This window comes from Myxine glutinosa, chromosome 1 (assembly GCF_964187855.1).
Source record: "Myxine glutinosa chromosome 1, kmMyxGlut1.1, whole genome shotgun sequence".
Classification (NCBI taxonomy): domain Eukaryota; kingdom Metazoa; phylum Chordata; class Myxini; order Myxiniformes; family Myxinidae; genus Myxine; species Myxine glutinosa.
The window spans coordinates 4,014,253-4,039,109 of NC_136261.1; the positions used below are offsets into that span (position 1 = coordinate 4,014,253).

Sequence of the window (24,857 nt, forward strand, 5' to 3'; positions counted from 1 at the left end):
GCTTTGTTGGTCCGTGATGATTTGGAAGCATCGCCCGAGTAAGTACGGTCGCCATCGCCGAATCGACTCGACGATCGCGTACGCTTCCTTTTCGACAGACGAATGCCTCCGCTCAGCGGAGGTGAGAGTCCGCGAAAAGAAAGCCACAGGGCGCCCCCCTTGGGAGAGAGTCGCTGCTATCGCATGATCCGAGGCATGACTTTCTAAGACGAAAGATTCGCTCTCGTCGATCGTCGCCACAGCGGGCCGCCAAGGCGGCCGGGCTCATGGGGAACGTGTCGCAGGCCACGAGGGGGCGGAGCTTCACGGAGAAATTTTGCACCCACTTCGAATAGTGGGCGAACAGCCCGAGAGCGCGCTTCAGCGAAGCCCAATCGCTAGGCGGAGCCATATCAAGCAAAGGTCGCAGACGCTCCTTATCCGGAGAGACAGAGCCATGGGTCACGGTGTACCCCAGAGGATCTATCGTGCGTAGCGAGTAACGACACTTAGCCTCATTCATGGTTAGGCGATACCTCTGCGCGACCTCGAGGAAGCGCTTCAGATTAGCATCGTGATGCCCCTGGTCATACCCACAAACCGTAAGATTGTCCAGATATACAAAGACATCCGTCAAGTTCTCCTTAGTAACGAGGTCATCCATAGCCCTCTGAAAACAGGCGACCCCGTTCGTCACCCCAAAAGGTAGTCGGGTGAACTGGTATAACCTTTGACCCGATTCAAAGGCGGTATAGATGCGATCAGCCCTAGAGATGGGGACCTGATGATACGCGCTACGCAGATTGAGAGTGCTGTAGACGGAGTACTGGGCCACCTGTCGTACTAGCGCATCCATCCCCGGAAAGGGGTAGGCGTCCAGCTGTGTAAAGCGATTAACCGTCTGTGAGTAGTCGATTACCATGCGTCGGCGGTGGGCCTCACTTCGCACCACTAAGACCTGGGCCCGCCACGGCGATCGGCTAGGTTTGATAATACCGTCCTTTAAGAGCTGGGCCGTTTCCTCCGCAATGAATTGCGCGTCTGCTCGTGAGTAGCGCCGTGATTTTACCGCTACAGGAGTGCAATCAGTGGTCAGGTTGTGGAACAGCGAAAGAGGCTCAATTTCCATTTTCGCGAGTGCACACACAGCAAGCGTGTCAGTCCCACCGAACTCCATTTCCAAACGTCCATGTCGCTTAAGAAAATCGTGTCCTAGCAGAATATCAGCACATAAAGCAGGCAAGACCATGAGATGTACATCTGGAAACATGCGTCTCTTTATCACAAGTTTCAATCGACATTCCCCCTTCGTGCTGAGCCGAAGGCCCTGGGAGGCCATGAAGATCCGTCGTGTACTCCCGAGGACCGGCCATCCATGTTGACGCACCAGCCGTTGATCGATAAAACTATCCGTAGACCCCATGTCGACTAAGGCCCACGCAAAAATGCCTTCGACCATGAGCGGAATAATGGCCTGAGCAAGGCCGGAAGATCCGGCAGGTATTGTGCCGTCCGAGCGAGAAGATCGCGCCTCGCGTGTGGATCCCACACCGGCTGCAGTTTTCCGGTCGTTTGGGCAGCCTCCGGAGGGCCCCCGTGCCAAACGCATAGTTGGACGTGCCGGAGCAAGAGCGTGTAGTTCGTACGAGCTGCCATCAGATGGCGCTCATGTCACGCGAGAAGGATCGCAGTGTGTTTTGTGTGCTTTGTGTTTGTGTTTATGTGTGGCTGGTGGGGGATGTTTGTTTAAAGGTGCTTTGTGTTTATGTGTGGCTGGTGGTAGATGTTTGTTTAGAGGTGCTTTGTGTTTACGTGTGGCTGGTGGTAGATGTTTGTTTAGAGGTGCTTTGTGTTTATGTGTGGCTGGTGGTAGATGTTTGTTTCGAGGTGCTTTGTGTTTATGTGTGGCTGGTGGTAGATGTTTGTTTAGAGGTGCTTTGTGTTTATGTGTGGCTGGTGGTAGATGCTTGTTTAGAGGTGCTTTGTGTTTATGTGTGGCTGGTGGTAGATGTTTGTTTCAAGGTGCTTTGTGTTTATGTGTGGCTGGTGGTCGATGTTTGTTTAAAGGTGCTTTGTGTTTATGTGTGGCTGGTGGGGGATGTTTGTTTAGAGGTGCTTTGTGTTTATGTGTGGCTGGTGGTAGATGTTTGTTTAGAGGTGCTTTGTGTTTATGTGTGGCTGGTGGTAGATGTTTGTTTAGAGGTGCTTTGTGTTTATGTGTGGCTGGTGGTAGATGTTTGTTTAGAGGTGCTTTGTGTTTATGTGTGGCTGGTGGTAGATGTTTGTTTAGAGGTGCTTTGTGTTTATGTGTGGCTGGTGGTAGATGTTTGTTTAGAGGTGCTTTGTGTTTATGTGTGGCTGGTGGTAGATGTTTGTTTAGAGGTGCTTTGTGTTTATGTGTGGCTGGTGGTAGATGTTTGTTTAGAGGTGCTTTGTGTTTATGTGTGGCTGGTGGTAGATGCTTGTTTAGAGGTGCTTTGTGTTTATGTGTGGCTGGTGGTAGATGTTTGTTTAAAGGTGCTTTGTGTTTATGTGTGGCTGGTGGTAGATGTTTGTTTAAAGGTGCTTTGTGTTTATGTGTGGCTGGTGGGGGATGTTTGTTTAGAGGTGCTTTGTGTTTATGTGTGGCTGGTGGTAGATGTTTGTTTAGAGGTGCTTTGTGTTTATGTGTGGCTGGTGGTAGATGTTTGTTTAGAGGTGCTTTGTGTTTATGTGTGGCTGGTGGTAGATGTTTGTTTAAAGGTGCTTTGTGTTTATGTGTGGCTGGTGGTAGATGTTTGTTTAGAGGTGCTTTGTGTTTATGTGTGGCTGGTGGTAGATGTTTGTTTAGAGGTGCTTTGTGTTTATGTGTGGCTGGTGGTAGATGTTTGTTTAGAGGTGCTTTGTGTTTATGTGTGGCTGGTGGTAGATGCTTGTTTAGAGGTGCTTTGTGTTTATGTGTGGCTGGTGGTAGATGTTTGTTTAGAGGTGCTTTGTGTTTATGTGTGGCTGGTGGTAGATGCTTGTTTAGAGGTGCTTTGTGTTTATGTGTGGCTGGTGGTAGATGTTTGTTTAAAGGTGCTTTGTGTTTATGTGTGGCTGGTGGTAGATGTTTGTTTAAAGGTGCTTTGTGTTTATGTGTGGTTGGTGGTAGATGTTTGTTTAGAGGTGCTTTGTGTTTATGTGTGGCTGGTGGTAGATGTTTGTTTCGAGGTGCTTTGTGTTTATGTGTGGCTGGTGGTAGATGTTTGTTTAGAGGTGCTTTGTGTTTATGTGTGGCTGGTGGTAGATGCTTGTTTAGAGGTGCTTTGTGTTTATGTGTGGCTGGTGGTAGATGCTTGTTTAGAGGTGCTTTGTGTTTATGTGTGGCTGGTGGTAGATGTTTGTTTAGAGGTGCTTTGTGTTTATGTGTGGCTGGTGGTAGATGTTTGTTTAGAGGTGCTTTGTGTTTATGTGTGGCTGGTGGTAGATGTTTGTTTAGAGGTGCTTTGTGTTTATGTGTGGCTGGTGGTAGATGTTTGTTTAAAGGTGCTTTGTGTTTATGTGTGGCTGGTGGTAGATGTTTGTTTAGAGGTGCTTTGTGTTTATGTGTGGCTGGTGGTAGATGTTTGTTTAAAGGTGCTTTGTGTTTATGTGTGGCTGGTGGTAGATGTTTGTTTAGAGGTGCTTTGTGTTTATGTGTGGCTGGTGGTAGATGTTTGTTTAGAGGTGCTTTGTGTTTATGTGTGGCTGGTGGTAGATGTTTGTTTAAAGGTGCTTTGTGTTTATGTGTGGCTGGTGGTAGATGCTTGTTTAGAGGTGCTTTGTGTTTATGTGTGGCTGGTGGTAGATGTTTGTTTAGAGGTGCTTTGTGTTTATGTGTGGCTGGTGGTCCATGTTTGTTTAGAGGTGCTTTGTGTTTATGTGTGGCTGGTGGTAGATGTTTGTTTAAAGGTGCTTTGTGTTTATGTGTGGCTGGTGGGGGATGTTTGTTTAAAGGTGCTTTGTGTTTATGTGTGGCTGGTGGTAGATGTTTGTTTAGAGGTGCTTTGTGTTTATGTGTGGCTGGTGGTAGATGTTTGTTTAGAGGTGCTTTGTGTTTATGTGTGGCTGGTGGTAGATGTTTGTTTGGAGGTGCTTTGTGTTTATGTGTGGCTGGTGGGGGATGTTTGTTTGGAGGTGCTTTGTGTTTATGTGTGGCTGGTGGTAGATGTTTGTTTAGAGGTGCTTTGTGTTTATGTGTGGCTGGTGGTAGATGTTTGTTTGGAGGTGCTTTGTGTTTATGTGTGGCTGGTGGGGGATGTTTGTTTAGAGGTGCTTTGTGTTTATGTGTGGCTGGTGGTAGATGTTTGTTTAAAGGTGCTTTGTGTTTATGTGTGGCTGGTGGTAGATGCTTGTTTAGAGGTGCTTTGTGTTTATGTGTGGCTGGTGGTAGATGTTTGGTTAGAGGTGCTTTGTGTTTATGTGTGGCTGGTGGTCGATGTTTGTTTAGAGGTGCTTTGTGTTTATGTGTGGCTGGTGGTAGATGTTTGTTTAAAGGTGCTTTGTGTTTATGTGTGGCTGGTGGGGGATGTTTGTTTAAAGGTGCTTTGTGTTTATGTGTGGCTGGTGGTAGATGTTTGTTTAGAGGTGCTTTGTGTTTATGTGTGGCTGGTGGTAGATGCTTGTTTAGAGGTGCTTTGTGTTTATGTGTGGCTGGTGGTAGATGTTTGTTTAGAGGTGCTTTGTGTTTATGTGTGGCTGGTGGGGGATGTTTGTTTGGAGGTGCTTTGTGTTTATGTGTGGCTGGTGGTAGATGTTTGTTTAAAGGTGCTTTGTGTTTATGTGTGGCTGGTGGGGGATGTTTGTTTAAAGGTGCTTTGTGTTTATGTGTGGCTGGTGGTAGATGTTTGTTTAGAGGTGCTTTGTGTTTATGTGTGGCTGGTGGTAGATGTTTGTTTAGAGGTGCTTTGTGTTTATGTGTGGCTGGTGGTAGATGTTTGTTTAGAGGTGCTTTGTGTTTATGTGTGGCTGGTGGTAGATGTTTGTTTAGAGGTGCTTTGTGTTTATGTGTGGCTGGTGGTAGATGCTTGTTTAGAGGTGCTTTGTGTTTATGTGTGGCTGGTGGTAGATGCTTGTTTAGAGGTGCTTTGTGTTTATGTGTGGCTGGTGGTAGATGTTTGTTTAGAGGTGCTTTGTGTTTATGTGTGGCTGGTGGTAGATGTTTGTTTAGAGGTGCTTTGTGTTTATGTGTGGCTGGTGGTAGATGTTTGTTTGGAGGTGCTTTGTGTTTATGTGTGGCTGGTGGTAGATGTTTGTTTAGAGGTGCTTTGTCTTTATGTGTGGCTGGTGGGGGATGCTTGTTTAAAGGTGCTTTGTGTTTATGTGTGGCTGGTGGGGGATGCTTGTTTAAAGGTGCTTTGTGTTTATGTGTGGCTGGTGGGGGATGCTTGTTTAAAGGTGCTTTGTGTTTATGTGTGGCTGGTGGGGGATGTTTGTTTAGAGGTGCTTTGTGTTTATGCGTGGCTGGTGGGGGATGTTTGTTTAGAGGTGCTTTGTGTTTATGTGTGGCTGGTGGTCGATGTTTGTTTAGAGGTGCTTTGTGTTTATGTGTGGCTGGTGGTAGATGTTTGTTTGGAGGTGCTTTGTGTTTATGTGTGGCTGGTGGTAGATGTTTGTTTAGAGGTGCTTTGTGTTTATGTGTGGCTGGTGGGGGATGCTTGTTTAAAGGTGCTTTGTGTTTATGTGTGGCTGGTGGGGGATGCTTGTTTAAAGGTGCTTTGTGTTTATGTGTGGCTGGTGGGGGATGTTTGTTTAGAGGTGCTTTGTGTTTATGTGTGGCTGGTGGTAGATGTTTGTTTAGAGGTGCTTTGTGTTTATGTGTGGCTGGTGGTAGATGTTTGTTTAGAGGTGCTTTGTGTTTATGTGTGGCTGGTGGTAGATGTTTGTTTAGAGGTGCTTTGTGTTTATGTGTGGCTGGTGGGGGATGTTTGTTTAGAGGTGCTTTGTGTTTATGTGTGGCTGGTGGTAGATGTTTGTTTAGAGGTGCTTTGTGTTTATGTGTGGCTGGTGGTAGATGTTTGTTTAGAGGTGCTTTGTGTTTATGTGTGGCTGGTGGTAGATGTTTGTTTAGAGGTGCTTTGTGTTTATGTGTGGCTGGTGGTAGATGTTTGTTTGGAGGTGCTTTGTGTTTATGTGTGGCTGGTGGGGGATGTTTGTTTAGAGGTGCTTTGTGTTTATGTGTGGCTGGTGGTCGATGTTTGTTAAGAGGTGCTTTGTGTTTATGTGTGGCTGGTGGTAGATGTTTGTTTAGAGGTGCTTTGTGTTTATGTGTGGCTGGTGGTAGATGTTTGTTTAGAGGTGCTTTGTGTTTATGTGTGGCTGGTGGGGGATGTTTGTTTGGAGGTGCTTTGTGTTTATGTGTGGCTGGTGGTAGATGTTTGGTTAGAGGTGCTTTGTGTTTATGTGTGGCTGGTGGTAGATGTTTGTTTAGAGGTGCTTTGTGTTTATGTGTGGCTGGTGGTAGATGTTTGTTTGGAGGTGCTTTGTGTTTATGTGTGGCTGGTGGGGGATGTTTGTTTGGAGGTGCTTTGTGTTTATGTGTGGCTGGTGGTAGATGTTTGTTTAAAGGTGCTTTGTGTTTATGTGTGGCTGGTGGTAGATGTTTGTTTAAAGGTGCTTTGTGTTTATGTGTGGCTGGTGGTAGATGCTTGTTTAGAGGTGCTTTGTGTTTATGTGTGGCTGGTGGGGGATGTTTGTTTAAAGGTGCTTTGTGTTTATGTGTGGCTGGTGGTAGATGTTTGTTTAGAGGTGCTTTGTGTTTATGTGTGGCTGGTGGTAGATGTTTGTTTAAAGGTGCTTTGTGTTTATGTGTGGCTGGTGGTAGATGCTTGTTTAGAGGTGCTTTGTGTTTATGTGTGGCTGGTGGTAGATGTTTGTTTAAAGGTGCTTTGTGTTTATGTGTGGCTGGTGGTAGATGCTTGTTTAGAGGTGCTTTGTGTTTATGTGTGGCTGGTGGGGGATGTTTGTTTAAAGGTGCTTTGTGTTTATGTGTGGCTGGTGGGGGATGTTTGTTTAAAGGTGCTTTGTGTTTATGTGTGGCTGGTGGTAGATGTTTGTTTAAAGGTGCTTTGTGTTTATGTGTGGCTGGTGGTAGATGCTTGTTTAGAGGTGCTTTGTGTTTATGTGTGGCTGGTGGTAGATGCTTGTTTAGAGGTGCTTTGTGTTTATGTGTGGCTGGTGGTAGATGCTTGTTTCGAGGTGCTTTGTGTTTATGTGTGGCTGGTGGTAGATGTTTGTTTAAAGGTGCTTTGTGTTTCTGTGTGGCTGGTGGTAGATGTTTGTTTAAAGGTGCTTTGTGTTTATGTGTGGCTGGTGGGGGATGTTTGTTTAAAGGTGCTTTGTGTTTATGTGTGGCTGGTGGTAGATGTTTGTTTAAAGGTGCTTTGTGTTTCTGTGTGGCTGGTGGTAGATGTTTGTTTAAAGGTGCTTTGTGTTTATGTGTGGCTGGTGGGGGATGCTTGTTTAGAGGTGCTTTGTGTTTATGTGTGGCTGGTGGGGGATGTTTGTTTAAAGGTGCTTTGTGTTTATGTGTGGCTGGTGGTAGATGTTTGTTTAAAGGTGCTTTGTGTTTATGTGTGGCTGGTGGTAGATGTTTGTTTAAAGGTGCTTTGTGTTTATGTGTGGCTGGTGGTAGATGTTTGTTTAAAGGTGCTTTGTGTTTATGTGTGGCTGGTGGTAGATGCTTGTTTAGAGGTGCTTTGTGTTTATGTGTGGCTGGTGGTAGATGTTTGTTTAAAGGTGCTTTGTGTTTATGTGTGGCTGGTGGTAGATGTTTGTTTAGAGGTGCTTTGTGTTTATGTGTGGCTGGTGGTAGATGTTTGTTTAAAGGTGCTTTGTGTTTATGTGTGGCTGGTGGGGGATGTTTGTTTAGAGGTGCTTTGTGTTTATGTGTGGCTGGTGGGGGATGCTTGTTTAGAGGTGCTTTGTGTTTATGTGTGGCTGGTGGGGGATGCTTGTTTAGAGGTGCTTTGTGTTTATGTGTGGCTGGTGGGGGATGCTTGTTTAGAGGTGCTTTGTGTTTATGTGTGGCTGGTGGGGGATGCTTGTTTAGAGGTGCTTTGTGTGTATGTGTGGCTGGTGGGGGATGCTTGTTTAGAGGTGCGTTGTGTTTATGTGTGGCTGGTGGGGGATGTTTGTTTAGAGGTGCTTTGTGTTTATGTGTGGCTGGTGGGGGATGCTTGTTTAGAGGTGCTTTGTGTTTATGTGTGGCTGGTGGGGGATGCTTGTTTAGAGGTGCTTTGTGTTTATGTGTGGCTGGTGGTAGATGTTTGTTTAGAGGTGCTTTGTGTTTATGTGTGGCTGGTGGTAGATGTTTGTTTAGAGGTGCTTTGTGTTTATGTGTGGCTGGTGGGGGATGTTTGTTTAGAGGTGCTTTGTGTTTATGTGTGGCTGGTGGTAGATGTTTGTTTGGAGGTGCTTTGTGTTTATGTGTGGCTGGTGGGGGATGCTTGTTTAGAGGTGCTTTGTGTTTATGTGTGGCTGGTGGTAGATGCTTGTTTCGAGGTGCTTTGTGTTTATGTGTGGCTGGTGGGGGATGTTTGTTTAGAGGTGCTTTGTGTTTATGTGTGGCTGGTGGTAGATGTTTGTTTGGAGGTGCTTTGTGTTTATGTGTGGCTGGTGGGGGATGCTTGTTTAGAGGTGCTTTGTGTTTATGTGTGGCTGGTGGTAGATGTTTGTTTAAAGGTGCTTTGTGTTTATGTGTGGCTGGTGGGGGATGTTTGTTTAGAGGTGCTTTGTGTTTATGTGTGGCTGGTGGTAGATGTTTGTTTAGAGGTGCTTTGTGTTTATGTGTGGCTGGTGGTCGATGTTTGTTTAAAGGTGCTTTGTGTTTATGTGTGGCTGGTGGGGGATGTTTGTTTAGAGGTGCTTTGTGTTTATGTGTGGCTGGTGGTAGATGCTTGTTTCGAGGTGCTTTGTGTTTATGTGTGGCTGGTGGGGGATGTTTGTTTAGAGGTGCTTTGTGTTTATGTGTGGCTGGTGGGGGATGTTTGTTTAGAGGTGCTTTGTGTTTATGTGTGGCTGGTGGGGGATGTTTGTTTAGAGGTGCTTTGTGTTTATGTGTGGCTGGTGGGGGATGCTTGTTTAGAGGTGCTTTGTGTTTATGTGTGGCTGGTGGTAGATGTTTGTTTAAAGGTGCTTTGTGTTTATGTGTGGCTGGTGGGGGATGTTTGTTTAGAGGTGCTTTGTGTTTATGTGTGGCTGGTGGGGGATGTTTGTTTAGAGGTGCTTTGTGTTTATGTGTGGCTGGTGGTAGATGTTTGTTTAGAGGTGCTTTGTGTTTATGTGTGGCTGGTGGGGGATGTTTGTTTAGAGGTGCTTTGTGTTTATGTGTGGCTGGTGGGGGATGTTTGTTTAGAGGTGCTTTGTGTTTATGTGTGGCTGGTGGTAGATGTTTGTTTAGAGGTGCTTTGTGTTTATGTGTGGCTGGTGGTCGATGTTTGTTTAAAGGTGCTTTGTGTTTATGTGTGGCTGGTGGTGGATGTTTGTTTAGAGGTGCTTTGTGTTTATGTGTGGCTGGTGGTAGATGTTTGTTTAGAGGTGCTTTGTGTTTATGTGTGGCTGGTGGGGGATGTTTGTTTAGAGGTGCTTTGTGTTTATGTGTGGCTGGTGGGGGATGTTTGTTTAGAGGTGCTTTGTGTTTATGTGTGGCTGGTGGGGGATGCTTGTTTAGAGGTGCTTTGTGTTTATGTGTGGCTGGTGGGGGATGTTTGTTTAGAGGTGCTTTGTGTTTATGTGTGGCTGGTGGTAGATGTTTGTTTAGAGGTGCTTTGTGTTTATGTGTGGCTGGTGGTCGATGTTTGTTTAAAGGTGCTTTGTGTTTATGTGTGGCTGGTGGTGGATGTTTGTTTCGAGGTGCTTTGTGTTTATGTGTGGCTGGTGGTAGATGCTTGTTTAGAGGTGCTTTGTGTTTATGTGTGGCTGGTGGGGGATGCTTGTTTAGAGGTGCTTTGTGTGTACTAGGGCATGCCCGTACTATATATAAGCTAGGACGTGCCCGTACGTGGGTGCCCGTTCCTTGCCAAAAAAAAAAAAAAAAAAAAATTTGTGTAGGGGTGTGTGTGTGTAAACATCCTAGGGCGTGCCCGTACGTGGGTGCAAAAAATCATGCGTGCAAACAACAACAAAAAAAACAAACTTTGAAACCACGTGGCAGTAACGACCACAGAACCCCCCCCCCCCCCCCCCCTCTATTTACATGAATGGTTTGGTCCAAAGCGAACGGCTTGCAGTGTTTGGTAAAGAAATCGCCATAGCTCGGTAAGTACTTCTCCGATTAATATGAAACCTTGAAAAGGCACATCCTCGGGTCCCCAGCAATATACCTGGCAAGTTTAAAGTATATCGGACCGGTAGTTGTCGAGAAACAGCGGTCACAGACAAACATACACACATACACACATACACACATACACACATACACACATACACACATACACACATACAAACACACATACACACAGAGATTAATGGAATTATAGATAGATGTGTGGCTGGTGGTAGATGCTTGTTTAGAGGTGCTTTGTGTTTATGTGTGGCTGGTGGTAGATGTTTGTTTAAAGGTGCTTTGTGTTTATGTGTGGCTGGTGGTAGATGTTTGTTTAGAGGTGCTTTGTGTTTATGTGTGGCTGGTGGGGGATGTTTGTTTAGAGGTGCTTTGTGTTTATGTGTGGCTGGTGGTAGATGTTTGTTTAGAGGTGCTTTGTGTTTATGTGTGGCTGGTGGTAGATGTTTGTTTAGAGGTGCTTTGTGTTTATGTGTGGCTGGTGGTAGATGTTTGTTTAAAGGTGCTTTGTGTTTATGTGTGGCTGGTGGTAGATGTTTGTTTAGAGGTGCTTTGTGTTTATGTGTGGCTGGTGGTAGATGTTTGTTTAAAGGTGCTTTGTGTTTATGTGTGGCTGGTGGTAGATGTTTGTTTAGAGGTGCTTTGTGTTTATGTGTGGCTGGTGGTAGATGTTTGTTTAAAGGTGCTTTGTGTTTATGTGTGGCTGGTGGTAGATGTTTGTTTAGAGGTGCTTTGTGTTTATGTGTGGCTGGTGGTAGATGTTTGTTTAGAGGTGCTTTGTGTTTATGTGTGGCTGGTGGTAGATGTTTGTTTAGAGGTGCTTTGTGTTTATGTGTGGCTGGTGGTAGATGTTTGTTTAGAGGTGCTTTGTGTTTATGTGTGGCTGGTGGGGGATGTTTGTTTCGAGGTGCTTTGTGTTTATGTGTGGCTGGTGGGGGATGCTTGTTTAGAGGTGCTTTGTGTTTATGTGTGGCTGGTGGGGGATGCTTGTTTAGAGGTGCTTTGTGTGTATGTGTGGCTGGTGGGGGATGCTTGTTTAGAGGTGCTTTGTGTTTATGTGTGGCTGGTGGTAGATGCTTGTTTAGAGGTGCTTTGTGTTTATGTGTGGCTGGTGGGGGATGTTTGTTTAGAGGTGCTTTGTGTTTATGTGTGGCTGGTGGGGGATGTTTGTTTAGAGGTGCTTTGTGTTTATGTGTGGCTGGTGGTGGATGTTTGTTTAGAGGTGCTTTGTGTTTATGTGTGGCTGGTGGTAGATGTTTGTTTAGAGGTGCTTTGTGTTTATGTGTGGCTGGTGGGGGATGTTTGTTTAGAGGTGCTTTGTGTTTATGTGTGGCTGGTGGGGGATGTTTGTTTAGAGGTGCTTTGTGTTTATGTGTGGCTGGTGGGGGATGTTTGTTTAGAGGTGCTTTGTGTTTATGTGTGGCTGGTGGTAGATGTTTGTTTAGAGGTGCTTTGTGTTTATGTGTGGCTGGTGGTCGATGTTTGTTTAAAGGTGCTTTGTGTTTATGTGTGGCTGGTGGTAGATGTTTGTTTAAAGGTGCTTTGTGTTTATGTGTGGCTGGTGGTAGATGCTTGTTTAGAGGTGCTTTGTGTTTATGTGTGGCTGGTGGTGGATGTTTGTTTAGAGGTGCTTTGTGTTTATGTGTGGCTGGTGGTAGATGCTTGTTTAGAGGTGCTTTGTGTTTATGTGTGGCTGGTGGGGGATGCTTGTTTAGAGGTGCTTTGTGTGTACTAGGGCATGCCCGTACTATATATAAGCTAGGACGTGCCCGTACGTGGGTGCCCGTTCCTTGCCAAAAAAAAAAAAAAAAAAAAAATTTGTGTAGGGGTGTGTGTGTGTGTAAACATCCTAGGGCGTGCCCGTACGTGGGTGCAAAAAATCATGCGTGCAAACAACAACAACAAAAAAAAACTTTGAAACCACGTGGCAGTAACGACCACAGAACCCCCCCCCCCCCCCCTCTATTTACATGAATGGTTTGGTCCAAAGCGAACGGCTTGCAGTGTTTGGTAAAGAAATCGCCATAGCTCGGTAAGTACTTCTCCGATTAATATGAAACCTTGAAAAGGCACATCCTCGGGTCCCCAGCAATATACCTGGCAAGTTTAAAGTATATCGGACCGGTAGTTGTCGAGAAACAGCGGTCACAGACAAACATACACACATACACACATACACACATACACACATACACACATACAAACACACATACACACAGAGATTAATGGAATTATAGATAGATGTGTGGCTGGTGGTAGATGCTTGTTTAGAGGTGCTTTGTGTTTATGTGTGGCTGGTGGTAGATGTTTGTTTAAAGGTGCTTTGTGTTTATGTGTGGCTGGTGGTAGATGTTTGTTTAGAGGTGCTTTGTGTTTATGTGTGGCTGGTGGGGGATGTTTGTTTAGAGGTGCTTTGTGTTTATGTGTGGCTGGTGGTAGATGTTTGTTTAGAGGTGCTTTGTGTTTATGTGTGGCTGGTGGTAGATGTTTGTTTAGAGGTGCTTTGTGTTTATGTGTGGCTGGTGGTAGATGTTTGTTTAAAGGTGCTTTGTGTTTATGTGTGGCTGGTGGTAGATGTTTGTTTAGAGGTGCTTTGTGTTTATGTGTGGCTGGTGGTAGATGTTTGTTTAAAGGTGCTTTGTGTTTATGTGTGGCTGGTGGTAGATGTTTGTTTAGAGGTGCTTTGTGTTTATGTGTGGCTGGTGGTAGATGTTTGTTTAAAGGTGCTTTGTGTTTATGTGTGGCTGGTGGTAGATGTTTGTTTAAAGGTGCTTTGTGTTTATGTGTGGCTGGTGGTAGATGTTTGTTTAGAGGTGCTTTGTGTTTATGTGTGGCTGGTGGTAGATGTTTGTTTAGAGGTGCTTTGTGTTTATGTGTGGCTGGTGGTAGATGTTTGTTTAGAGGTGCTTTGTGTTTATGTGTGGCTGGTGGTAGATGTTTGTTTAGAGGTGCTTTGTGTTTATGTGTGGCTGGTGGGGGATGTTTGTTTCGAGGTGCTTTGTGTTTATGTGTGGCTGGTGGGGGATGCTTGTTTAGAGGTGCTTTGTGTTTATGTGTGGCTGGTGGGGGATGCTTGTTTAGAGGTGCTTTGTGTGTATGTGTGGCTGGTGGGGGATGCTTGTTTAGAGGTGCTTTGTGTTTATGTGTGGCTGGTGGTAGATGCTTGTTTAGAGGTGCTTTGTGTTTATGTGTGGCTGGTGGGGGATGTTTGTTTAGAGGTGCTTTGTGTTTATGTGTGGCTGGTGGGGGATGTTTGTTTAGAGGTGCTTTGTGTTTATGTGTGGCTGGTGGTAGATGCTTGTTTAGAGGTGCTTTGTGTTTATGTGTGGCTGGTGGGGGATGTTTGTTTAGAGGTGCTTTGTGTTTATGTGTGGCTGGTGGTAGATGCTTGTTTAGAGGTGCTTTGTGTTTATGTGTGGCTGGTGGGGGATGTTTGTTTAGAGGTGCTTTGTGTTTATGTGTGGCTGGTGGTAGATGCTTGTTTAGAGGTGCTTTGTGTTTATGTGTGGCTGGTGGTAGATGTTTGTTTAGAGGTGCTTTGTGTTTATGTGTGGCTGGTGGGGGATGCTTGTTTAGAGGTGCTTTGTGTTTATGTGTGGCTGGTGGGGGATGCTTGTTTAGAGGTGCTTTGTGTTTATGTGTGGCTGGTGGTAGATGTTTGTTTAGAGGTGCTTTGTGTTTATGTGTGGCTGGTGGTAGATGTTTGTTTAGAGGTGCTTTGTGTTTATGTGTGGCTGGTGGTAGATGCTTGTTTAGAGGTGCTTTGTGTTTATGTGTGGCTGGTGGTAGATGTTTGTTTAGAGGTGCTTTGTGTTTATGTGTGGCTGGTGGTAGATGTTTGTTTAAAGGTGCTTTGTGTTTATGTGTGGCTGGTGGGGGATGTTTGTTTAGAGGTGCTTTGTGTTTATGTGTGGCTGGTGGTAGATGTTTGTTTAGAGGTGCTTTGTGTTTATGTGTGGCTGGTGGCTGGTGGTAGATGTTTGTTTAGAGGTGCTTTGTGTTTATGTGTGGCTGGTGGTAGATGTTTGTTTAAAGGTGCTTTGTGTTTATGTGTGGCTGGTGGTAGATGTTTGTTTAGAGGTGCTTTGTGTTTATGTGTGGCTGGTGGTAGATGTTTGTTTAAAGGTGCTTTGTGTTTATGTGTGGCTGGTGGTAGATGTTTGTTTAGAGGTGCTTTGTGTTTATGTGTGGCTGGTGGTAGATGTTTGTTTAGAGGTGCTTTGTGTTTATGTGTGGCTGGTGGTAGATGCTTGTTTAGAGGTGCTTTGTGTTTATGTGTGGCTGGTGGTAGATGTTTGTTTAGAGGTGCTTTGTGTTTATGTGTGGCTGGTGGGGGATGTTTGTTTCGAGGTGCTTTGTGTTTACGTGTGGCTGGTGGGGGATGTTTGTTTCGAGGTGCTTTGTGTTTATGTGTGGCTGGTGGGGGATGTTTGTTTAGAGGTGCTTTGTGTTTATGTGTGGCTGGTGGTAGATGTTTGTTTAGAGGTGCTTTGTGTTTATGTGTGGCTGGTGGTAGATGTTTGTTTCGAGGTGCTTTGTGTTTATGTGTGGCTGGTGGGGGATGTTTGTTTAGAGGTGCTTTGTGTTTATGTGTGGCTGGTGGGGGATGCTTGTTTAGAGGTGCTTTGTGTGTATGTGTGGCTGGTGGGGGATGCTTGTTTAGAGGTGCGTTGTGTTTATGTGTGGCTGGTGGGGGATGTTTGTTTCGAGGTGCTTTGTGTTTATGTGTGGCTGGTGGGGGATGCTTGTTTAGAGGTGCTTTGTGTTTATGTGTGGCTGGTGGGGGATGCTTGTTTAGAGGTGCTTTGTGTGTATGTGTGGCTGGTGGGGGATGCTTGTTTAGAGGTGCGTTGTGTTTATGTGTGGCTGGTGGGGGATGTTTGTTTAGAGGTGCTTTGTGTGTATGTGTGGCTGGTGGGGGATGCTTGTTTAGAGGTGCGTTGTGTTTATGTGTGGCTGGTGGGGGATGCTTGTTTAGAGGTGCGTTGTGTTTATGTGTGGCTGGTGGGGGATGCTTGTTTAGAGGTGCTTTGTGTTTATGTGTGGCTGGTGGTAGATGTTTGTTTAGAGGTGCTTTGTGTTTATGTGTGGCTGGTGGTAGATGTTTGTTTAGAGGTGCTTTGTGTTTATGTGTGGCTGGTGGGGGATGCTTGTTTAGAGGTGCTTTGTTTTTATGTGTGGCTGGTGGGGGATGTTTGTTTAGAGGTGCTTTGTGTTTATGTGTGGCTGGTGGGGGATGCTTGTTTAGAGGTGCTTTGTGTTTATGTGTGGCTGGTGGTAGATGTTTGTTTGGAGGTGCTTTGTGTTTATGTGTGGCTGGTGGGGGATGCTTGTTTAGAGGTGCTTTGTGTTTATGTGTGGCTGGTGGGGGATGTTTGTTTAGAGGTGCTTTGTGTTTATGTGTGGCTGGTGGTAGATGTTTGTTTAGAGGTGCTTTGTGTTTATGTGTGGCTGGTGGGGGATGTTTGTTTAGAGGTGCTTTGTGTTTATGTGTGGCTGGTGGTAGATGTTTGTTTAGAGGTGCTTTGTGTTTATGTGTGGCTGGTGGGGGATGTTTGTTTAGAGGTGCTTTGTGTTTATGTGTGGCTGGTGGGGGATGCTTGTTTAGAGGTGCTTTGTGTTTATGTGTGGCTGGTGGGGGATGTTTGTTTAGAGGTGCTTTGTGTTTATGTGTGGCTGGTGGGGGATGCTTGTTTAGAGGTGCTTTGTGTTTATGTGTGGCTGGTGGTAGATGTTTGTTTGGAGGTGCTTTGTGTTTATGTGTGGCTGGTGGGGGATGCTTGTTTAGAGGTGCTTTGTGTTTATGTGTGGCTGGTGGGGGATGCTTGTTTAGAGGTGCTTTGTGTTTATGTGTGGCTGGTGGTAGATGTTTGTTTAGAGGCGCTTTGTGTTTATGTGTGGCTGGTGGGGGATGTTTGTTTAGAGGTGCTTTGTGTTTATGTGTGGCTGGTGGGGGATGCTTGTTTCGAGGTGCTTTGTGTTTATGTGTGGCTGGTGGGGGATGTTTGTTTAGAGGTGCTTTGTGTTTATGTGTGGCTGGTGGGGGATGCTTGTTTAGAGGTGCTTTGTGTTTATGTGTGGCTGGTGGGGGATGTTTGTTTAGAGGTGCTTTGTGTTTATGTGTGGCTGGTGGGGGATGTTTGTTTAGAGGTGCTTTGTGTTTATGTGTGGCTGGTGGGGGATGCTTGTTTCGAGGTGCTTTGTGTTTATGTGTGGCTGGTGGGGGATGTTTGTTTAGAGGTGCTTTGTGTTTATGTGTGGCTGGTGGGGGATGCTTGTTTAGAGGTGCTTTGTGTTTATGTGTGGCTGGTGGGGGATGTTTGTTTAGAGGTGCTTTGTGTTTATGTGTGGCTGGTGGGGGATGTTTGTTTAGAGGTGCTTTGTGTTTATGTGTGGCTGGTGGTAGATGTTTGTTTAGAGGTGCTTTGTGTTTATGTGTGGCTGGTGGGGGATGCTTGTTTAGAGGTGCTTTGTGTTTATGTGTGGCTGGTGGGGGATGTTTGTTTAGAGGTGCTTTGTGTTTATGTGTGGCTGGTGGTAGATGTTTGTTTAGAGGTGCTTTGTGTTTATGTGTGGCTGGTGGGGGATGTTTGTTTAGAGGTGCTTTGTGTTCATGTGTGGCTGGTGGTAGATGCTTGTTTAGAGGTGCTTTGTGTTTATGTGTGGCTGGTGGTAGATGTTTGTTTAGAGGTGCTTTGTGTTTATGTGTGGCTGGTGGTAGATGTTTGTTTAGAGGTGCTTTGTGTTTATGTGTGGCTGGTGGGGGATGTTTGTTTAGAGGTGCTTTGTGTTTATGTGTGGCTGGTGGGGGATGTTTGTTTAGAGGTGCTTTGTGTTTATGTGTGGCTGGTGGGGGATGTTTGTTTAGAGGTGCTTTGTGTTTATGTGTGGCTGGTGGGGGATGTTTGTTTAGAGGTGCTTTGTGTTTATGTGTGGCTGGTGGGGGATGCTTGTTTAGAGGTGGGGAATTTGGAGGTGATTGGTGGGGGGAATCAAACACAAACAAACGAAGGGGAAAAGAATGGAAAAGGCAGATGGTGATGGTCAGAAAGCCAAGGGAGAGCAGCACAATGAGGGAGAGGAGGATGATGAAGATGATGAAGAGCAGCATAGACTGGAAGAAGAGTTAGCCAACAAAATAGAAGAGATAAAATTGATAAAACTCAGACAAAGACCAAAACTTCATCGCATTGAAAATATTAAACGGACTAAAATCTTAACGAGAGGAACCAACTATTCAATCAGAAAAATGATCTCAAAATCATCCACCTTGAAGGAAATCAATATCTGTTCCGCAGCTGCACTATTTATTCAAGAAAAAGTAACGGGCAAACAACACCAGAAGAAGAAAAAATGAACTTCGTTCCAGGTGAGCTAACTACGACTTACAAATAGAAACCAAATCCACCTTGGAGACAGAGTTTCGAGACACAAAGAGAACAAGCATTCTTGAGTATTGCGCTGCAATACATGTCCCCTACCGGCAGTCTGTCATCCAGAAAACTGTTAGGGAAATTACCAAAGTTCAAAGTGCCATAACTTTGTCAAAAATGATCGAAACGTCGTGAAGTTCGAACTTTATCTGTAACTTATCATGAGGAAACCAGGTACCAAGTTTGAAATCGTAAGCATTAAGAGTTGAGAAAAAAAAGTCCGGAAAATTGTTCTTTGCGTGACGGACTGACGGACTGACGGACTGACGGACTGACGGACTGACGGACTGACGGACTGACGGACTGACGGACTGACGGACTGACAGACTGACAGACTGACAGACTGACAGACGGAGGGACGGAGGGACGGAGTGCAAACCTATAGTCCCCTCCGGTGTACACTGGTAGGGGACTAATAACTGTAGAAGGAAGTAGGACAAATACAACAGTTCAGGAAAGGAAACAGACACCCAAAACTAAAAAAGAGAATCCAAAGAATAAAAAACAAACACAAAGACAAAGTCGAAGACAAATACCTCGAGTCCTTGTGTGCTGACAGCAAACTCAATAGAAATGATAGCAAGGAAGATAAATTTAAAAAAACTATGAAGAAGGAAACAACAGGAGAAAACAAAACCACATGTTTGAAAGTAACACAAAGAGATTTTACTGTGAATTGCGGAAACAAAAGCAGAATGTGTCAACTCCCCATGAAAAAGAAAAACTGGAACAATTCTGGAAAGGAATTTTTGAAGATTGAAAAGAACATAACAAGGAAGCAGAATGGATCCCAAACTTGGAGAGGAAGAAGCAACATCTCAAGGAAATGCCCACATTGGTTATTGATGAAGAGAAAATGAGAAAACAACTTCAAACTCGAACAATGCGACGTGTCTCCAATATTCCTCCACATTGTCCCACAACGGGTAGATGCCATCACTCTGCATATGTATGGGTAGGGGATCACGTTTGTGAAGTTTCGTGTTGATCAGATAAGGTTCGTTTTTCTATCCAAGACGGCTGCCCAAGCACAATGTGACCTATGATGTCATAAATTTAATATTTCAATACAAATGGGTCATAGATCATGTGCATGCAATTTCAGATTTTTAGGATAAGGAATTCGATGAAAACAATTTTTGACTGGTATACCACTTTACCTATGATGTCATCATTATCAAGCTTTTGTCCCCCATTGGGAGTACTTGACAATATGCCAAGTTTCAAATTTTTCCATTCATCGGTTCTGAGAAATAATTTTTTAATTATTTCCTTTTAATACAAGAGGGCTGCCATACCACATGACCTATGATGGCACAATTATCATAAAAACATTCTGCATGGGTGTCACTCCTACCCTGAAAGTTTTGTCTCAATCGGACATGTGGTTGCTGAGAAAAACGAGGTTTAGCCCGTACGGACGGACGGACGGACAGACGGACAGACGGACAACCCGAAAACATAATGCCTCCGGCGACTTTGGCAGCAGAGGCATAAAAATGCAAAACTTCAAAAGCCCAGGCCCAGATGGAATTCCAAATTTCTGGCTAAAACAACTTGATGCTCTTCACAATCACTACGCCAGAACATTTAAGGAACTGATCCACAAGGAAAAGGAATGGATGAGTGGCTCACAGAAGGGAACACCTTTCTCATCCCAAAATCGGAGGAATCGCAACTTCCCCACAAATACCGGCCGACAACTTGCTTACCGATCACATACAAACCTCTGACTGGAATCAGCACTGAAATGATGTACCATCATCTAACAGCAAGGAGGTTTAGAGGCAGAACAAAAGGGATGTAACAGAGGGTGTTATGGAACAATTGACCTCCTACTACTGAACAAGGCCAAACTTGAACATTGCAAAATGTGAAGAACTAAATTGTCCACCACCTGGATAGACAAGAAGAAAGATTTTGACAGTGTCCCACATTCGTGGATGATAAAATGCATGCAAATGTACAAAATCAATCCCCAAATAATCAAACTGATTGAGAAAGCAATGGAGCTCTTAAATTCCACGTTGACATTACAGTACTCAGAAGGAAATATCGAAATACCAGATGTGAAGATACGGCGCGGAATCTTCCAGGGAGACGGTCTTTCCCCCCTTCTGTTTTGTCTGGCTCTGGACCCACTAAGTAACCTCATAAATGAACAAGGACACGGATACACCCTAACAACCAATAGACGAACATCCAAAGAAAAACGAAAGGTGACACATCTACTATACAGTCACGTGAAAAAGTAAGTACACCCCATGTAAAGTTTTGACTTTTTCAACATATTTCAACATACAGCTATTTGATCTTCATTTCAACAATATTGATAGATAAAGGTGATATAATATAACAAATATCATGAAACATTTACATTTTGTAGTCCATTGTATAATTTAAATAAACATAAATGCAAATTTCACATGTGGAAAAAGTAAGTACACCCTTGGCTCTAATAGGTGGTATTGCCCCCTTTGGCAGAAACAACCTCAAGTAGGCGTTTCTTATAACTGTCTAGCAGTCTCTGACATCGACTGGGAGAAATTTTTGCCCACTCCTCCATGCAGAATTCTTTCAGCTGTGCGATGTTTGAGGGGTTTCTTGCATGCACAGCTCGTTTCAAATCCCCCCACAACATCTCGATGGGATTTAGATCCGGGCTTTGACTTGGCCATTCCAGAACCCTCCATTTCTTTCTTTTCAGCTATATTCCTTGGTGGATTTACTGGTATGTTTAGGGTCATTGTCATGTTGCAAGGTTCACGTTCGGTTGAGCTTCAACTTTCCGACAGATGGCCTCACATTATCCTCAAGCACCCTCTGGTACAATGAAGAATTCATAGTGGATTCTATAATGGTGAGCTGCCCAGGCCCTGATGCAGCAAAGCTGCCCCAAACCATAATATTTCCACCACCATGCTTTACAGTTGGTATCAGATTCTTGTGGTAAAATGCTGTCTTTGGTTTTCGCCAAACATGTCTTCTGGTACTGTGGCCAAATAGCTCTACCTTTGACTCATCTGTCCAGAGCACATTGTTCCAGAAGTGCTGGTCTTTGCCGAGGTGTTCATTGGCAAACTTTAGTCTTGCCCTGATGTTCTTTCTGGACAGCAAAGGTTTCCTCCTGGCACACCTCCCATGTAGATCAAATTTGTGCAGCCTCTTTCTAATGGTAGACTCGTGCACTTTGACATCAACAGTGGTGAGAGCTACCTGTAGGTCCCGTGATAATAATAATAATAATAATTCATTTATTTTGTATAGCGCTTTTCCAGAAGCCCAAAGGCACTTTGACAGAGTGGAAAACATAATGCATAACAATACATGAAAACAACAATTGCAAAAAGACAAGAATCAATAGGGAAATATTTAAAGCAAAAGGAGGGAGAAGGAGAAGAGATAGTCAGGGGTTAAATGCTGTGGGTTGAATGTTGAATGCAGTGTTGAACAGGTGGATCTTTAGTGATGTTTTGAATGTGGTGAGTGAGGAGGAGTCTCTGATGGTGTGAGGTAGTGAGTTCCAGAGGGTGGGAGCAGCGATGGAGAAGGCCCTGTCCCCCCAGGATCTGAATTTGGTCCGGATGGAGGGGGTCAGGAGGTTGGTACCAGCAGAGCGGAGGTTGCGGGTGGGAGTGTGTCTGGAGAGGAGGTCAGCCAGGTAGGATGGGGCCAGGTTATGGAGGCCTTTGTATGTCAAGAGGAGGATTTTGTACTGGATTATCTGGGGGATGGGGAGCCAGTGAATCTTGTAAAGGACAGGGGTGATGTGGTCACGGGTCCGGGAATGGGTGAGTAGACGGGCAGCGGAGTTCTGAATGTATTGGAGTTTATTGGTGATTTTTGAGGGTGAACCATAGAGGAGGCTATTGCAGTAGTCCAGACGGGAGGTGATGAAGGCATGGATGAGGGTTTCTGCAGCCGTGGAGGAGAGGGATGAGCGGAGACGGGCAATGTTTTTCAGGTGAAAGAAGGCTGACTTTGTGATCTGTTTAGTGTATTTGTCGAAGGAAAGGGTTTGGTCAAAGATGACGCCAAGATTCCGGATGTGAGGGGAGGTGGATACTGGGATACCGTCGATGTTGAGGGCAAAGTTATGGGTGGATTTTGTGAGCGTTTTTGGGCCAATGATGATTATTTCAGATTTATCACAGTTAAGCTTGAGGAAGTTGATTTGAAGCCAGGATTTTATTTCAGTGATGCAGTTTGTCAGGATAGAGTGGGTGTCGGTGGAGACGGACTTGGTGGAGATGAAAAGCTGGATGTCATCGGCGAAGCAGTGGAATTGGAGACCATGACGGCGGATTAAGTGACCGAGGGGGGACAGGTAGAGGATGAAGAGGAGGGGGCCAAGAACTGAACCTTGGGGGACACCTTGGGGGAGGGGAGCAGTGGGGGATTTGCAGTTATTGATGGAGATGAACTGGCGTCTGTCAGAGAGGTATGATTTAATCCAAGAGAGGGCAGTGCCGGTAACGTTAAAGGTGGATTCAAGTCAGGTGAGGAGGATGGTGTGATGACATTCTGGGGTTCTTAGAGACTTCTTTCAGCATCCTGCGTTCTGCTCTCGGGCTGAACTTGCTGGGGCGGCCTGGCCTGAACAAGTTGGCAGTTGTTTGGAATCTTCTCCACTTGTAGATGATCTTCTGGACAGTCGAATGATTTATTTCAAATTGTTTGGAGATCTTTTTAAATCCCTTCCCAGACTTGTAGGCATCTATAACCTTCTTTCTGAAGGCCTCTGAGAGCTCTTTTGATCTAGGCGAAATTTGCATTTTGCATGATCTCTGGAGCTCAGCCTGAGTAACCATCAGGTTCTTGGTCACCTCTCTTACCAAGGCCCTTCTCCCCCGATTGCTCAGCGTGGCCGGGCGGCCAGCTCTAGGAAGAGTCCTGGTTGTTCCAAACGTCTTCCATTTAAGAATTATGGAGGCCACTGTGCTCTTGGGAACCTTCAATGTAGCAGAGATTTTTTTTTGTAGGCTTCCTCAGATCTGTGCCTCGACACAATCCTGTCTCTGAGCTCTGCAGGCAGTTCCTTCGACCTCATGGCTTGGTTTTTGCTCTGATATGCATTGTCAGCTGTGAGACCTTATATAGAGAGGTACGTGCCTTTCCAAATCATGTCCAATACAATTGAATTTACCACAGGTGGACTCCAATCAAGGTGTAGAAACATCTCAAAGATGATCAAGAATGAATGTGGTGAGTGTGGTGAGTGAGGAGGAGTCTATGACTGAGCTAAATTTTAAGTGTCATAGCAAAGGGTATGAATACTTTTGTCAATGTGATATTTCAGTTTTTTCTTTTTAATAAATTTGCAAAACTTTCTAAAATCCTGTTTTCTCTTTGTCATTATGGGGTATTGAGTGTAGATTGATGAGGGAAAAAATGAATTTAAACGATTTCAGCATAAGGCTGCAACATAACAAAATGTGAAAAAAGTGAAGGGGTCTGAATACTTTCTGAAATCATTCATTCATTCAGAAAGTATTCAGACCCCTTCACTTTTTTCTCATTTTGTTTTGTTGCAGCCTTATGCTGAAATCGTTTAAATTCATTTTTTCCCTCATCAATCTACACTCAATGATCGTTTTAAGCCATTTTTCCCCGCTAGAGCGGGGGTTAGCCTTGCGGGCCCCATGGCAATCATGGTTCCCTGTTTGAGGCAATGTTTTTATGCGGAATACTTTCTGAATGCACTGTATAATATAAATACGGTAGTATGCCTGTTTTGGTTGTTTTTGTCATCCCCTCCTAAATTCTGCCCTTGAGTCATTTTGTCTGTTGATGCAAATTGGATAGAATGGAACCTTGCAAATTCGATTTGAGTCGCATGGTCTGGCCAACGCGAGAGTGAGGGGGTCGTGGATTTGTGGCATGGGCCTCACAAGGCTTCTCTCTCCTCTAGTTCTGGGACGTCTCTACGGGGGACCTACTGCAGACATTCCACACCCGTGGAAATGACCTCGTGTCCCTCCATGTGTCTCTTCAACGACAAATGCTCGTCACCGTTGACAGTTTGGGTTTATTGTACATTCTCCAGGTAATGCACTGATTTTAGATTTTTTTTTATCGTTGTTGTATGTTGTAGTTTTTCTACTTGTACAACCACAATTTCCTTCTGCACAATAAGGTGCATACCTGGATGTATTCCATTAAATGTAGCCTATTGGTTGCCAATAAAGCCCGAATGTGTTACACAAAGGGATTGCAAATGGGGTGTGCACTTCCAGTTCGTTGTGTTGGCTTGGTTTGCTCCATTAGCCTCCATCTTGGATGGGATATTGGTTTCACCATCTCATACCATCGTCACGTGACTCCTGGAAATGCATAACGGTTATTTGAATTTTGATTTTTGACATGGTGCTGCACCGCCTGCTTTAATCATTCAGAGGGAAGAGTGGGGTTGTGCATCCTTGGTGGGGGAGGTGGCGACGGGGGGGCCATAAATAAATTATTACATAAATAAAAAACATAAATAAATTACAGCCATAAATAAATGGCTGTACCATGCCTCTCCATGGAGTGTAACGAGAAAATAAATAAATAGCTGTACCATGCCTCTTCATGAAGTGTAGCGAGAAAAAAAAATAGCTGTACCATGCCTCTCCATCTTTTTCCATCTTTTTGGGGCATGGCTCCGCCCACAATGGGCGCAATACGCCCACTCCAGGCAGGACACAACCAGATCATGATATCAACCTCCCACCCAAGTTTCATCAAGATCGGATGATATCATCGGGTAGTTATGCTGCGGACAGACAGACACACACACATGACGAATATAGTGGTCACTTGATAACTCGTGAACCAATAGCTGTACCATGCCTCTCCATGAAGTGTAGCGAGAAAAAGAAATAAATAACTGTACCATGCCTCTCCATGGAGTGGTGAGAAAAAGAAATAAATAGCTGTACCATGCCTCTCCATGAAGTGTCAGGATCAAAAATAAATAAATAGCTGTACTATGCCTCCATGAAGTGGTGAGAAAAAGAAATAAATAGCTGTACCCATGAAGTGTAGCGAGAAAAAGAAATAAATAACTGTACCATGCCTCTCCATGGAGTGGTGAGAAAAAGAAATAAATAGCTGTACCATGCCTCTCCATGAAGTGTAGGGATCAAAAATAAATAAATAGCTGTGCAATGCCTCTCCATGAA

The 24,857-nt window shown here is 44.8% G+C and overlaps 1 protein-coding gene across 3 annotated transcripts in view; it reads left to right on the top strand.

Annotated features, from left to right (window-relative positions):
* Positions 1–23,912, top strand: part of APAF1 (apoptotic peptidase activating factor 1) — a 144,448-nt gene extending 120,536 nt beyond the window's left edge. For all 3 annotated transcript variants that reach the window (XM_068106327.2, XM_068106345.2, XM_068106335.2), the window contains exon 27: positions 23,606–23,912. In XM_068106327.2, the coding sequence (XP_067962428.2) occupies positions 23,606–23,752 (147 nt within the window). In that variant the 3' untranslated portion in view covers positions 23,753–23,912. The remainder of the gene's footprint in view (positions 1–23,605) is intronic.
* Positions 23,913–24,857: the final 945 nt, after the last annotated feature.